We start from the raw sequence: 16,231 nt of genomic DNA, 5'->3' as shown, positions 1-16,231 counted from the left end.
ACTAAAATATCTGTCTTTCTCAATTGTGTTCTAGAGCTGATTGTTCTCTAACAACCACATATTTGTGGTAGAACATTAACAGCAGTGGCATCAGCAGGAAACTCAATACTGCTCAGAGGCTTTTCCACTTCACTAAGTGAATGATGTTTACTTACAGCTGGCTAACCGTGTCCTTTGTGGCTGTGCAGCACGCTCTCCAGCCTATGAAAATACAATGAATTCTTCTTGATGCCAAAGGTTTTTCCATTCCTCTGCTGCTTTGGTATATTAGATGAATCCTTACACTGTGTTGTATGAGATGTTGCAATGTTCTGTTCTGTCTCTTAAGAAACTTGTAAGCTGTTAGAAAGTGAAGGAATTTGCAAAAATTAGTTGTTTTTAACCTAGCTGTTGCTATTTGTCATGTCTGATTGCAGACATGCTCTTTATTTTCTCAAAAATCAGCTGTGTGCTAGTTGTATTGACAGATCCCAGGCCATTAGCTGTTTATGGAAAAAATATGGTTAGGATTTTGCTTTTAATTGCTGAGATTTAACTCTTGGCCCAAATACTGTTAGAGGAAAAACTGATGCTTTCTCTCTCCACTCCCCAAGCAAAACAATCCAACAAAGCCAAAACCCCAATTAGTAGGAGCGGTTCCAGTGCAAACACACACCCTCAAGGTTTGCAAGTGCTGCCACACTGCCAGTGTGAGAGAGCTGACAAGTGTCACTGGTTTGCGATGGGCATAGCTGGAGAACAACATGTGTGTGTGATGGAGGACTTGGGGCAGGTTCTGGGGGAAAGAGTGTTGGTTGGGTATGTTGCGGTTACCTATCTGAGTTGAAGACTTCTTACATTAATGGTCCTTGGCATGTGTTGGTTCTTTCTGTTGTGCTGTTGAATTGGGAAGTATCAGTAAATGCAGTTTTAAGAATTTTATTTGTTCATCTCATGAAATAAGAACAGAATTCTTACCAGTCTCAAGGTGTTTGCAGATAGGAGCATAGTCTGCACCAAACAAGTGCCTCTGTGGCAAGTGTTTTTAGCAAAGATCAAGAAGTTGGTATGATAAGCTCCTCTTTGCTGAACTTCAGTGAGGGAAATGGTGAACTGCAGCAGAGCACCTTTCTTTAAGATGCTAGTTGGAATGACCGAGCCGCTTGCAGCTGCCTATGTTTCTGGGATATACCTCTGTATTGTACTGGCATATCTCATAATGTAGTCACCCATCGATATTGCAGCAGGGGTTAGCTCAGGGCTATCAAGCTGGGCTAAACTCCTGATGAGTAAACAACACAAAGGTTCCTGGATTCATTCCCGTTTCCTTAAAGAGTACAATGAAGTGCAGGCAATTAAAAGAGAGAGAGAAAAAATTAAAAGAGAGAGAGAAAAAAAGTGAGTGAAGTGTAGCTCTAGATATTACACCTGATTTCAGGCTCTCTGCCCAGGGTGTGCATAGGTTTCTTAGTGTTTTTTTTTTTAAAAAAAAGAAAAAAAACACAACCCCATAAAACAATTGATGTTTTTCTTTTTTTTTTTTTCACTGTATTTTTTTTCCTGCTGTTCCCTTTGGGAAGGGAGAACCCAACAACCACCCAAACAAATTCCAAACAATGGAAACAAATTTCCTAGAGAAAGGAAAGAAAAAAATAGTTTAGAGCAAAGTACACTGTGGAATAACTCTGCTCTGCTCCCAGCCTTGTAAGGCACTGCGCAGAGCCTGTTAAAACAATTTTCACCTAATGGGTGCCCTGTTTCTTTGAGCAGCTTTTGGAAATTCAGCCTGTGTGGAAGCCAGTGTGACATGGGGGTCAGTGCCATTCCTTGGCAAGACTTCTGCTCCTCAGCTGGCCAGATTTGTATGTCTGTGATTTTGTCAATGCATTTAGAGTATGTACTTTTGCACGCAACTAGGATAGTAATTGTAAATACATGTATTTGATCACTGAATCTCACAGGACTATAAAATCCAGGATGTGTAGATGTGACTGTGTCCTACAACCAATACTTTTTATAGTAATTATTTGCTTTCAAAACACTGGGAGGGAAAGGAAGGTAGAACAAGCAGAGCAAATGGCGTATGTTTGATATAAAATGGTATAAGGGCCTGTGAAGCTTTTATTGCCCTTTTCTCTTAAAACATACTTGTTACTCAGCTGCTCCTGAGTGACACTCCCATTCCATGATCAAGCAACAGATGCTTTGTAGTACCACGTCTTGGCATGCTTTTGCAGTGCATTTGTAATTTGCTGAAGCAACAGGCTTCTGCTGCAGGGATCCCTTACCCTAGCCCTTCACCTCCTTCTCTTTGTGTCATGTCTTCTCATGCATGGGGTCAAACCTGTCTCGTGCAGCTATGCATCAAGAGCTGGTAAATGCGCACATAATCACCTGGTGAATTCCTTCCTTTGAAGTTGTAAGACACTTTTTCTGCACTAGGACTAGAAAGGAAAGGGGGAGGAGGGGGAAGTTCTTCTGATCTGTTTAAATAAATGGCTTAAATATTTAGCTTTAGTATGGGGGTGGTTTTGTTGTTTCTAATAATATTGTCTTGGGCAGAGATACAGGAAGATGTCTTCTGGGAAACTTCCTGGCAAGTATTTGAGCAGTTTAGTTTGTGGTATACCTTAGACACTTACTATATACCTATAATGATTCTTCCTTAATATTCCTTTCTACCAACACGTCACCATAAATTCAGTGGTACAGGAAAGCAAAAACGTGCTTTCCCTTACAGCTCTTCAGGATCCAAATGCTGGAATTGCTCTGTAATCCTGGGTAAGCCACTTAGCCAGTTGTGCTTGGTTTTTTCTGCCTTGGTTAACTGTTGCTTCATTGTCTTGCCCTGGGGCACAACTGCTAGGAATGCTGTGTGTTCAGCGTGTCTACAGTGCCCTGCGGTGACTGGGGTCATCTAAGGACCAACTGTGGAAAATCTGGCAGCACTCCCCACTTTCCTTTCCTTGTCATTGGGTTGCAGAAAAAAACATCAGACAAATGAAGTTGTCATGTGCACATGGTGGTGACAGTCGTCACCTAGGTAAGGGCTTGGCTGTTGATAGCATTTTAGCCATGACTTTTCTGTACCTGTTTGACACTGCTTACTGCTACAAGAAGCAGATTTCTGAGACAGTAAATTGGTACTTTGAAAGTAGAATCTTCACTTTTCAGGAAAAGCACCTCGGGTCAGTTCCTCTGTGTGTTGAAATTTGCAGTTTCTTCAAGCTCTGTGTTCAAGTTTTTAGTTCTTCAGTTTTGAGGCTTTGAAACTATTTTGATGCTTGAGTTTCTTATGTAATTATCAGTCTCCAGGAACTGAGTCTTAAAATAAAGTGCCAGCTGTCACAAGCATCAGAACCAAAGGAGGAGCTGACAATCTATAAGCATAGGCAGGTGATGCGACTTACCCAGGGCCATACGGCAAGCTGAATCAGGATTAGAATTCAGGTCTTATGTTTCCCCAAAGAATACCATTCCCATGGGATCCAGCTGACTTTCTGGCACAGTTTTGCACAGGATACTGCAGTTTATGCCTCAGGTGGTTAAAACACACGTTTAAAACTGGTCTTAGTTACCTCTGTGTAGAAATACAAGACCTGTTGTTAGCTGTCTTTACTGGCAGTTGCATTTCCTATTATGTGCTGTGTCTGAGAAGATCCGCTTTCCAGGCTCTGGGAGAATTGTCTTGCAGGAGCAGGTCAATTGCTGGCCCCAGCACACACTGTGGCAGGAGATACCTGGTGTAATCCACAGGTCCTGAAGACTGGCTTTCTCTCAAGCTCTGTATCAGGTTGTTCAGATGTTGGACACTGCCCATATCTTGCCTGTGCAATGTCAGAGCTGACCTTGAGCACAGGCAACCAAACCTCTGGGTGTGTGGAAAGGGGACTGCAGAAAAACATTACACTCTGAGGCTGACCAGGGCGACTGGAGCCCATTGGCGCCCCCATGGCGCTTCCATCTTCCTGGTAGAGGAGTTTTTGGTCTGTGGCATGGTTTTGAGCTGTGAAGGTGGCAAGAAACATTTGTTTGAGTTGAAGCTGGGACTCTCATGGAGTGGGTGCTGGTCAAACCGTGTACCCAAACATTTGGAATAGTCCTGTGAATCTTTGTCAGTACCCACTGATTGCAGCAGGCACCCCATGTCTATCAGTGTGTTCATGTGAACAGTGGATGTTTTCATACAGATTCAAAGGGAGGCTGGGCAAGTGTCTTGGAGGATGACAGAGGAACCCTGTGGCTCTGGAATTGGCCCAGGCTGACAGTGGTTAGAAGCTGGCAGATCTCTTCAGGGAAGCCTCTGAGCCTCTGTGCTTGCCCTGCTGTAATTTTTATCTTATCAGCCATTCATGGCCATTGTTGAAGGCAAAACGCTGGGCTAGATGAGCTCATGACCCACTGTGGATGTTCTTATGATGGAAATTAACAGTCCAAGATACAGAGATTGTCCTGACTCCAGGCTAGTGTAGAAATTAATTCACAACTGGTGCTGACTCAATGACTACCTTGTCCTGCCACAAGAGACCTTGAAAAATGCATCCTGTCAGGAAGTTTTGTTAACAACCCCTGGCTTTGTCACTGGAGAAGGCTTGGCTGCATCTCACTGGGGAAGCCTAGCAGGCTTGCCTGACCAAAAGCATTAGCTGTCCATACCTATCTTTGCCTTCTCCACTTGTCCAGCAAGAGTGGCTCTTCCCAAGCTATCTTTCTGCACCCAAGCCAGCTCTGCTGGCCTCACTTTTGGTACCAGTCTACAGTTTTAGCATTCTACTGACCTCAGCCTCTTTCAAAGTTGTCTTTCAGTGATGTCCTGAATCTTGCTGATGAAGCTGCTTCCCCAGTAGTTTGCAGTCATGATCTGTGACTGGGGAAGGTATGACAGTGATTATTAGCCTGCTTTGTGTCATACCTGCGTTTATATTCTGCAGTGCCCTTACAAACAGGGATGGAGATGAAGAGCTTCTCAGTAAAAGACCTCTGGGAGAGAAGCCCATCAGAGCTGCAGTCTGTTTTGGTTACTGGGGATCTCTCTTATTTGATGTTTTGTTCCTCTTCTAATGCTGCCTCACCATTGAAAAAGCCACATCTGGCTTGAGGCCACTTATAGCAGCTTGAACAAGTGACTCTGTCCTCCAACTGTTCAATTAATGGGCTTGATCTTTCCTATGCTAGTGAAATCTTTTCAGACTCTTGTCCTGTCAGGCTCCTAGCTCTTCCAATTCAGAGGCTTTTAGCTTAGCCAACATTTGGGAGCTACAGCTGGGCTTTTGATAAAATGAGGGGATGCTAGAGGCAGGGATGTAATGGGTCTGATTTCAGCTTGCAAATATGTCTTGGAGAGAACAGAACACCCTCCTTGTACAATCTCTTGTTTGCTGCAGCAGAGCTGGGAGACATCAACTGCATGGGCTGCTCTGGCTTTTGAAATAGAAATGATGAAGCTAATAATAAGAAAGTAAAATTATCTCTACTTCTGTCTCTTGGGCACCCAGAGGGATGTTTCAGAACACAGATGTGCAGAAGAAGTCTAAAGCAGTCAGTGCATTGAGGTTTAAGGAATGTGGTGGTATTGCTGAAGAAAAGCTGTCTGGAGGGTGTTACGTGGCCTCAGTAAGTTGGTAGTTGGGTTGGGGCAGGGAAGTTTTCTGTGCATCTTCTCAACGACAGTGCTGTGCTTAAAGGGGTGCTCTTGTTCCTAGGCTTTTTGTTTTAGGTACTTGTAAGAATGGGAATTATTTTATTTGGCCTCTGAAATCTCTCTCGGTAGTTTTGTGGTTTCCTTCCTATAAAGGTGAACATTTCAGATTAAAATTCTATTTGGCAGCTTACGAGCACTCAAAACAGAGGCTGGAAGGCAAGGGGGGGCAGGAGTGCCCAGCTTATTAAATTTTTCCCAGTGGAGGCATTGCCTGGCCTTTCTTTGTGCTGTAAAAACATGAAAGGATATGAAGTTTCTATTTGGGGAGTGTTAACAAGAAAATGTCAGAGGGAAAAGGCAAGCCAGGGGATCTGGGTGGGAGAGGGCTGGGAGAGACATTCCTTCTTTTTCCTCCATCACTTGCACAGATCTTTCTCCTATCTGCCTTTGTCCTGCTCTGGGTTCTTGTAGTTGTGAGGAAGATTTGGTCTTCAAAGGTGGTACAGAAAAGCAGCAGGAGGAGGAAAAGCACATGTTATTGCCAGAGGAACCAAGACAAGAGAGAACCATCCTGGTCAGGGCATTCAGGGAGCTGTGCAATAGCTGAGAGCAGGCCCTGCTCATGGTGTTCTAGGCCCCTGTCTCATCCCTTCTCCCATGCAGATTTACCTGCGGGCTTTAATATTCCCCTCTGTTGTGGTTTAAACCCAGTCAGGTAATTCGTTCGCTCACTTCCCCCCCCTTTCTTGCCCTCCCCCTGCTCTCGGGGGGATGGAGAGGAGAATTGAAAAGAATGCAACTCCCACGGGTTGAGATAAGAACACTTTAGTAACTAAGGTATAACACAAATCACTACTGCTACCACCAATGATAATAATGATAAAGGAAATAACAAGGGAAGAGAATACAACACCTCAGCACCAGCTGACCGATAACTCACCCCCCAAGCCCGACCAAGCTCCGACCGATACCTCCTCCAACCCTGCCGTCTCCCAGCCCTTCCGGGTAACTCCCAGTTACATCCTGGGCATGACGTGCTGTGGTATGGAATACCTCTTTGGTCAGTTTGGGTCAGGTGTCCTGTCTCTGCTTCCTCCTGGCTTCCCCTCCTCCCTGGCAGAGCATGAGGCTCACAAAGTCCTTGGCCAAATCAAAACATCGCTATCAGCTCTGTTCCCGAGCTGAAAGTCAAAACACTGCACTGCACCAGCTACCAAGAAGGAGAAACATGACTGCTACTGCTGAACCCAGGACATTATCCACCCCTTATTCTATACCATTCACGTCATGCTCAGATCCCACATTTTCAATATACCATCACTCTTATCTCGGTGCACTCTTATCTTAGTGCACGGACCAGTCCCTATAAAGCTGCTGCGTCCATCTGGTCCATGATGTCAGGCTTCATCTCTTGTAACAGTCTTCCAGAGCAGGACTGTGTGCAGTGTTCACACTCGTGAATAACCTGGGCAATAGTGTCCATTGCTAAGTCCACCCCTCGATCATGAGTCCATCTCTGTGTTGCATCTCTGCTCTGATGGCCTGAAGTGCTATGGGCCCACCAGGCTTAAAATAATTCACTGTCCCCGTCAGCAGTTTCTGCAGCTTGTTGCTGGGGACTCCATACAGCTGCCTTCCATCTCCGACGCTTCCAAAGCACTGGAGGGGCCCAGTGGACTAGATACTCGCGCATACTGTCCCACACACCCTGCCACTCATGACTGTTCAGCCTTGGGGAAAACCTCTTGGTCCCCCTATATTGTCGTCTAATCCCAGACAAGACCCAAACCTGACTCTGCTTAACTGTTGAGATCAGACAAAATGGTTGTGGGTAAAACACAGTCTGTGTGTGTGCCAACATGCTGATCCCTATCACAATCAGCAGGCAGGTCCCAAGGATACCCAAAGTCCATTCAAAACCTCCAGAACTCTCAGTTGATGCTGCTGTACTTGTCACTGGGGCTGATGTAGCTGCTGTGCTTGCCGGCTCTCCCACCGCCAGCTTCTCTTTTCCTGAGTCCAGCTCTTCCTCCTCTGCCTTGCTGGGAAATGCTGCGTGGTCTCCTGCATCCTCCTGGGGCTCGGCGGGCGGCTTCCGGGGGATGCTCTCGGCCGTCGCAGGGCTGGGCTCGGCCGCGGGGCTCGGCTCCTCAGCCGCCTTATCCCGCTGCTCGGCAGCCGCTTCCTTCCTCTCCTCGACCGCCCCGACCTCCTCCACCGGCAGCCGTCCCCTCGCGGCCTCCGGCCCCGCTCCCGCCGCCGCTTGGTCCCCGGGGCCGCTCTCCCGGGCCGCTTCAGCTGCCGCCGGCTCCCGGGGCCGCTCCCCCTCGGCTCCCCGCAGCCTCACGAAGATGGAGAGTAGGGTGAGGGCCAGGACGGTGAAGAGCAGCCGGACGGCCAGGTACAAGTCCACGGCCACGTCCGTCCCGCCCTGCTGCTGGAGCCCACCCGTATTACAAGCCATTGCCATAAAGCACAGTGAGACAAGAACCTTAGCCCAGGCCCCACACTTGATAAACACTAACACAGCAAATACCGGCTCTACGTAAGTTACAACATTCTGAAGCTGTGAGATCAAGAGAAACAACTCTGAGAGCCAATAAATCAGCATTGTGATGAGTGACTATTAATCCAGTCAAATCTGTCGTTATCTCAACCCTTCGTGCCCCACGTTGGGCGCCAAAAAGAACTGTCGTGGTTTAAACCCAGTCAGGTAATTCGTTCGCTCACTTCCCCCCCTTTTCTTGCCCTCCCCCTGCTCTCGGAGGGATGGAGAGGAGAATTGAAAAGAATGCAACTCCCACGGGTTGAGATAAGAACAGTTTAGTAACTAAGGTATAACACAAATCACTACTGCTACCACCAATGATAATAATGATAAAGGAAATAACAAGGGAAGAGAATACAACACCTCAGCACCAGCTGACCGATAACTCGCCCCCCAAGCCCGACCAAGCTCCGACCGATACCTCCTCCAACCCTGCAGTCTCCCAGCCCTTCCGGCTAACTCCCAGTTACATCCAGGGCATGACGTGCTGTGGTATGGAATACCTCTTTGGTCAGTTTGGGTCAGGTGTCCTGTCTCTGCTTCCTCCTGGCTTCCCCTCCTCCCTGGCAGAGCATGAGGCTCACAAAGTCCTTGGCCAAATCAAAACATCGCTATCAGCTCTGTTCCCAAGCTGAAAGTCAAAACACTGCCCTGCACCAGCCACCAAGAAGGGGAAAAATGACTGCTACTGCTGAACCCAGGACACCCTCTTATCCTCTTGTATCAGCTGAAGCCTTCCCTTGGCACCTGGCTTTCACCACCAGAGAACTTGAACTGCCCTGTAGGTCTGAGCCAGAGGAGGAAAGATGGCAAAAGAGCATCCTTGCTCCATGCATGGTCTGGAGGCCATCAGTATGGAGGATAACAGCTGTGTGGTAGGCTTGGTGACATCCATGTTGTGTACAGTGTGTACCTATGTGTGGTATGTACCTCTGACACAAGGTCCACACACCCCCGGTAACAGACCATAGAATCACAGAACAGTTTGGTTTGGAAGGGACCTTTAAAGATCATCTAGTCCAGATACAGATGCTGAATATCGTTCTTTCAAACTAAAAAGCATGTAACCAAATGATGCATGGGGTGGAAGTGGAAGGTAACGTTTGACTGGGGTTTCTCTGTTTCCTGCCCTGCAGCTCTTCTGTTTGCTCTTGCCCTGGGAAAAAAGACTTTGAGAAGATGGAGAACCAGAGTGGAGCGCTCTTGGGATATGTCCGATGGGAAGGAGAAGAGGAAGGGGATGAGGAGGACGGGGTGGCTCCTGGTGCTTCTCCTTCCAGGCAGATGAGCAAACTGGAAGATGTGCAGGTGGAGATGCTCGAGAAGGCAAGGGAGCTCTTCCAGCTGTGTGACAAGGATGAGAAGGGTTTTATCACCAAGGTGGACATGCAGGTGAGGGAAAAAATCCTTCCTGTATCCTGGGAGGAGCTGTAAAGGCAGGGGTGGCAGAAGCGGGGAGAATGTTGTGTATCTTTACTTTTGACAAGGGTGCAGGTGGGCTGTGTCTCATTCAGGTTTCTGGGAGCAAAACTCTGCCACGGCCAGCTGCTAGGAGCCAAAAATCCCAGTAGGGCCTTGGACCTGCAGGGAATTCCTGGGACAAGTGGGACAGCAATTCCAAATTTTTAAGGAATGCATAAAATTAAAAAAAAATTGCAACTGTTCCTATGAGCATTAAGCAAGCAGTGGATGGGAATTCTGGGGAGGGGAAAGCTTTGGTTTAATTTGAAAAACCGAAACAACAACCTCCGAAATCCCCCCCCCAATCAACAAGGGGAAGAAAACCCACCAACCTCTTAAAAAAAGCTGTATATCTTCTTTGTTTCAATCATAGCTAAAGCCTGAGCTCAGAAACTCACTTTAGGCCTGACCTGTAACTTTGCTGTAAAATGATGTTTTGCTGGTTCCTGTTAAGAACAGTATTTGTTAACAGAATCACTGTAGTTCTTTCTTAGTTTTGTTTTAATGGGTTATCAAGAAGGTTACATGTGGATTGTTTTTCTCCTGTCCCATCTTTCCCACCATCTATAATAAATACTTGGCAGGCCCATGCTGGTTTAATTACTGCCTCACTTTGGTTTGGGTTGTGTGATACCTAATTTTGTGTGGTTACATTAATAAATATTTACTAAGCTTTCACCTAAAGCTGCATATTTAACAGACAATAAGGAGGTTTTAGCCTACCCATCTTATTATCTGGAAGCTTTTTTAGGTGCCACTTTGCATTATGTGTTCTGCACATGTATTATAAAGGGAAATCTCTCTCTGCTCCTTGTCTGTGTTGTGGGAATAATGATATGGTCCTAACAGGCAGAAGATGACAAAAGAAAGCTATTTCTCTGTTATGGACTGAACATTTTGATTATGATTTGCAAGATTTCCTGCAAGAGCTGGGAACTAAATCCAGACACCCACAAGTCTGTTCTTCCTCTATGGCCAAAGAGATGGAGCTGGTACCTGATGTGTCCAAAGAGAGCTCTCTTGGTAGCAGCAGTGGTCACAGGAGGCTGGCAATACCCCAGGGAGCAGCAACCTTTGGGTAGGGGTGGAAGGAGGCAGGCAGTGAGCTACAGGCAGTGGCTGTGAATTGCAGGAGGAAGAGGGTTGAGCTCCCTCCAACGAAAATAACCCAAAGTTCCCTCTCTGCAGTCCTGCTTGGATCACCAGTAATGGAAAGTGTCGCCGTATCAGTGGGTATTTGTGTCATCACTTGGTTTTACTGGCAGACTTACCGCATCCTGCCCAGGATGCAGTGCTGAAAGGGCACATCACTGTGGGCCAGAGCTGAGGATGGCAGGGACAGGAGCTATTCACAGGGAAGACTTGAGTCTTTTGTTCGTTCTTTTGTCTTTGCAGCGGCTCCAGAGTGAACTTCCCCTAACCCTTGAGCAACTGGAGACTGTTTTTCACAGCTTGGAACAGAACAATAAGGGATACCTGACACCTGTGGAGTTCAGCTTGGGGCTAGGTAAGGACTGCACAGAGGCAGAGGAAGGAAAATGTACACCTGTGACATGATATTTTATGTTCTGCTGAAGCTGTACTAGCTATGCAGGGCGATGTTCCATGCTTATGTGAATATCATTGGAGAAGATGTGCGTGCAATACTGTTATCCCCCTTTCTGAGGCTTTGTGTTGCCTTCTTCCACAACTGTTACCTGCCCACCTGGTAGAGCCAGCTTCCAAACACCTCCTACTGGAGATGGTACATACTTCAGCCTGTATCTGGCTGTATGATCCACAGTTGTTCATCTCAATAAGGACCTTTGCTGGATGAGAGGACAGAAATATGCCTTTTGGTAACTGTCTCCAGCTGGTAGCAGTGCTGTTCAAGGATAGTAGGAGTCCTATTAGTAGGCTCTCTGTGTTCCCAAATCTCATCATCTGGCACATTTGTCCCAGATATAGCCATAGATGGACATCATGAGGGTACCTGCCTCAGTGCCATTGCTGGTAGAGATAGGCAAGATTTCTCTTTGTGTCAGCCCCCAGTTGTCAGGTACCACCTGTGTTGGCATCCTGGCTCCATGGGACTTGCTTCAGTCTAGGTAAAACACTTCACTATTGCATTCATTTGTGGTTTTTTTCTGTGTCTGGCTTCATTGAAGTCCTTTTCAGACTTTGCCCCTAACTCAAGATTTTCGCTTACATATTGCTGTCTTCCTTCTGGAGTGTCTGGGGACAGAAATCAAGGGAAGCTGCAATCAAGTCTATTTCTTGAGAGGGCTTCTTATATGGACTCTGAGAGGTTACAGGGTACATCTGCACTTCTGACAAAAGAGCATGCATTTAAATTGTTCAGTTTAAAGCGATCTGAAATCTTTCTAGGATGTCAAAATAATCTTCAGGCCATTCTCTACCTCAATTTTCTGAACTGTAAAAGAGATAATGAGATGTGACTCTTTCTTTAAAGCAGACACCCAAAATGCCTAATCTAAGCCTATCTCCTTAATTAACTATCTGAGCCTCAGGCTTACTCTGAGCTGAGTAGGGCCTTGTATCTCCACATAGCAGGTTTTTTCTAGCAACACATTTCAAGAGTGGGAGAGAAGCGGCTAAATCCTGGACATACAGAACTAAGAACCATAGAACTGTAGAATAGTTTGGGTTGGAAGGGACCTTAAAGATCATCTAATTTCAACCCCCTGCCATGGGCAGGGATGAGAGTGCAAGATCACCCTCAGTAAAATATATCTATAAATTACACTTTGAGGTACACAAATAGTGAATATTTTTTTTCCCTTAGAGCAGCTTCCTGTTCTCATCTGTGCTCTGAACATCCTTGGCTCTTCGCCTCGTAGTCGGGATGTCATTTATGCCTTTTGAACCAAGCAGATCTGTTTTGGAAAGGAAAAGTAGCTGCTGGTGGAGGTCTGACCTCTGTATGCAGGAAGGGGGCCTGCATTTTGAGTAGGGTTGCTTGATTTGTTTCTTTGAGAATTTGTTCCCAGCACCAGTATTTGTCACGTGCCTTGCATAGCATGAAGTTCTCATGGCATTAGTGTCTCAGCATGAAACAGGATCCAGATAGCTGCAAGCCATCCATACATGGGATGGGGCAGGAGGGAGTGCTCAGGGAGGAAGTTCATTTTGCTCAGACACTATACACAATCCTAGCAAGAGGCAGTCCTTGTCCTGCAGCATTTGAATCAGAACAGATGTAGCACATGAGAAGGGAGGGGTAATGATCTCCTTAGTTTTTTAAGCTGGGGACCTGAGGCATGGTGTTATTCAGTGCTGGGCTTGCAGCCACAGAAGCAGCTTGTAGGACCATTAACAGCTGAACCCTCAGTGCTGCTACATGTCAATGAAGTGACCTAATGCTGCATACTTCACATGCAAGGGTGGTAGATCATCTTCACACAGATGTGAGCAGAGCCCTAACAGCCTGGTTTTGGGTTGGGAGCCAGTTTCAATCCCAGCATTGCAGACTGGACACTGACATCACCCAGGATGTCAGAACAGAGGCTCCTTACTGACCAGGAGCTGTATGCTACACCAGCAGCGCGCAGGCAGCTTCTCATGGAGCTCTGTCGAGCTGCCATATAAATAGCTTATTAAATGACATCCAATTTGACATTCTTTATTCTCCTTCTTCCCTCCTTCTTCCATTAGGAAAGTTAATAGGGATTGAATTGTGTCAAGGGGCAGGGAGAATGGACCGCTCCAGACATGAGGAGACCTTTGAATCAGGCTGGTCAGATGACTTGGACCCGGCAGATGATGATGAAGAGAAACGATTCTGTTCCATGATGGAGCAGCTCGGCACAGTCCAGATGTTTGAAGAGTAAGTAGAGGAGTCACATGGCATGACTTCTAACATGCTTTGATCTTGCAATACTAAAACTTCAAAGTGCCAGCAAAGACCAAAGAGGTGAACTTAGCTGATTGCTCTCTGAAGCACTTCTTGGGATTTCTGTACTGCTCTCTTGGGTTTTCATTTGCTTGGTAACAAATGCAGTGAAGTCTGGGTTTTCTCATCAGTTATCAATTACTTTTAGTGCAGTGATTTTTGCAGAGTTTCCCAAACTAGAATTCATACCACAGATGTAAAATGTAACAATGGCATGGAAGCCCATCTGCACACAACAAATGAAAAGGATCATGTGAGGGTTAGACGAGGTAAGGAGGTTAAGTGTGCTGTCTGTTCCAAAATGGTGTGTGACTGTTCACATATGTTCAGACAATCTTAGCTCTGAAAGTCTCTGTGAAGGATCTGTGTTCAAAGCATTGCTTGTGACTGGGTTGATCTTGAAGAGTGTGGAAGGCTAAACTGGGCAATGGATGCTCACCTGAGCCCTGAAACTTGATATTAATGCTCTTGCATGTGGCCCCAGTAAAGTCTTCGGGCCCCAGTTTCATCCACCTTTTTTTTAGGGCTTTCCCAAGTGAAGTATAACTGGTTCTTACTGATGCATGTCTGCTGGGGCTGGGGTGCCCAGCTGCATCTGTGGGAGCCCTTTGTTTCAGGTACCATAGTCTGACAGTGTTGTCAATTTGCAGGGAGCAGCCCAGGTAGGGCAGGAGACAGACAGGACTGGAGACAGAAGCTGGGAGTGGAGGAGTTCGCTGCTTACAGAGCTGCAGCTGTCAGAAAACAAATTTTATTTTTTGTCTCATTTGCAGTGTGATGCAAAGCATCTACATGTGTCTGTTAATGCTAAACAACTTCTGTCCTGAAGAATTCTGTAAAGCCGCTATGCCTCAGATAATGAGATGACACTGTGAAAAGCCATGTTATTGTTCTGGAGAAAGAGTCTGCTGTTTATGACTGCTTTGAGAAGCATCAGGTCTTAGAGTGGAATTATCCTGTGTTTTTTTTAGACCACTTACTTGCAATTTTATGCAATGAGTTCAGTAGCTACTTCATGTCATGCCTTTGTGCCAAGCCAGCTGTTGTAATATAAAACAGAAGCTAATTGGGGTCAGAGCAGGAATCTAAACTATCTTCACTGGTTTTGCTAGAAATAAATTGTTTTGTTTATTAACAGGATTAAAACTGTTCTTTTATCTAAACCATGAAGTTTTTATGAACTGCTATTTCAGTTTGGGACAGAAAAAGAAGGCTATCTTGCAGTGGTGGCAGGGGGCATCAACAGCTTTTTGGTTGGGATTTTTGTTTGCTTTTTCATAGAGAGTATTACAGGAGACACCTAGACAAAGAGAAACATCTCTATGTATAATTATTCTGTGTATTTCAAGATATATTTCAGTTCCTCCAAAGTACTCAATGGAGTTAATAAATAAATAAATAAGCTCTTCCCTGAAAAGAAGCATGAAGTGATGTCTGCAGGCTTATAAGACTCTCTAGGAAAGAGTAAGTTTGTAAGTGCTGTGTTCGAGTTGCAATGAATTAATTGCCAAAACAGTGTTGTTACTTCATGTTCAGAAAAGAAGACTTCGGGTTTCCAGGGCTTCCTCTGTTGTTATCCTGATGAGACACCTAGGAAAACTTGCTTCTTTTGTTTTTGTGCCCCAGTTTCCATACTTGTAAAATAAAATAATACAGTCCTGAGAAAAAACACCTATGTGATATGTGCTAAAAGTTGAGCTGTAACAGTTTGCTGCTTGACCATAGCTCACAGCAGATTTGCTGAATGTTCTTCTCCAAGTCTTGGTTTAGACACCAAATGCGTTATTGCTGAATACTTAGAAAAATAATAATTCCAGGTTTGCTTCCTAGGTTTCTTTCTTTGTAGTCTTCTTTCAGATGACTTTCTTTATTTTAACCTTACAGTAGATCTCACTTCACATGCATGCTCCATCACTGTCCAACTTCCCTCTTTGCTATGGTGATGTAATGGAGGTTGTCACAGGAGAAGAGCAGTTTGTCTGTCCTGAGTGCATGCTGGAGTTGGAATAACAGTCCGTAAGAGGACACAAACTCATTTCCTTTCCTTCTCTCCCACATGCTTGCTCCAGTCCACGAGAGATTCGGGAGCTCTGGGCTCGGCTACGAAAAGAGCGTCCGGAGCTGTTATCCAATTTTGAAGAGTTTCTGTTGCGTGTTTCATCATACATAAGGGAGGTGAATCACGAGAAGGAATCTATGGAACAGGCACTGAAGCGGTAAGAACATCATGACCATTTGCTGTCAGGAACCAGCTGATGCTTGGATGCTGCGTCAAATGCAAGTTGAGGCTGGGTTAGAGGACACAGAGATTTTTCTTGCTTTAATAAAATGACTCTTTACCTTGATCTGGTTCCCACAGGTTTGTTTTGCATCAGTGTCCACTCATAACATTTGGTCTGGTTGAAATCCTACTCAATGCTACACAGCTGTTAGTGGGAATCTGTTCCCACCCTCCTCTCCTGTTTTCTTTCTGTATTCTTTTTCTCTCTCCTGAACTGTGGGCCCCATACCTTTTGTAGGAAGGAGACAGACCATGACCGAGAAGTCAGGTGCCTTTATGAAGAAATGGAGCAACAGATCAAAGCAGAAAGGGAGAGGCTGATCTGCCAGGTACCTCATCTCTCTTGGCTGAAGTCAAACTTTCTCTGTTCTGAAGCAGACGTGATGGCCTATTTGGCCAAGAACAACTCTTACTGTGCTGGTTGGTGTA

The 16,231-nt window shown here is 45.7% G+C and overlaps 2 protein-coding genes across 8 annotated transcripts in view; both read left to right on the top strand.

Annotated features, from left to right (window-relative positions):
- The window catches only part of RPLP2 (ribosomal protein lateral stalk subunit P2), a 142,669-nt gene that overhangs the window by 52,189 nt on the left and 74,249 nt on the right, over nt 1-16,231 (top strand). The window lies entirely within an intron of this gene.
- The window catches only part of CRACR2B (calcium release activated channel regulator 2B), a 49,257-nt gene that overhangs the window by 11,871 nt on the left and 21,155 nt on the right, over nt 1-16,231 (top strand). For 6 of the 7 annotated variants that reach the window (XR_009745081.1, XR_009745080.1, XM_061463165.1 and 3 more), the window contains exons 2-6: nt 9,305-9,560; nt 11,025-11,136; nt 13,284-13,455; nt 15,591-15,737; nt 16,041-16,131. Coding sequence is in view for 5 of the 7 variants with exons in the window: in XM_061463165.1 (XP_061319149.1) it covers nt 9,348-9,560; nt 11,025-11,136; nt 13,284-13,455; nt 15,591-15,737; nt 16,041-16,131 (735 nt within the window). In the remaining 2 variants the exon portion in view is untranslated. The remainder of the gene's footprint in view (nt 1-9,304; nt 9,561-11,024; nt 11,137-13,283; nt 13,456-15,590; nt 15,738-16,040; nt 16,132-16,231) is intronic. The other variant, XM_061463164.1, reaches the window with a different exon arrangement.

The sequence above is a fragment of the Pezoporus flaviventris genome, unplaced genomic scaffold (assembly GCF_033815535.1).
Source record: "Pezoporus flaviventris isolate CSIRO_AGI_PZ_B2104156 unplaced genomic scaffold, CSIRO_AGI_Pfla_v1 ptg000036l, whole genome shotgun sequence".
NCBI classification, from domain to species: Eukaryota; Metazoa; Chordata; class Aves; order Psittaciformes; family Psittacidae; genus Pezoporus; species Pezoporus flaviventris.
This window is presented reverse-complemented; position numbering and strand designations above follow the sequence as displayed.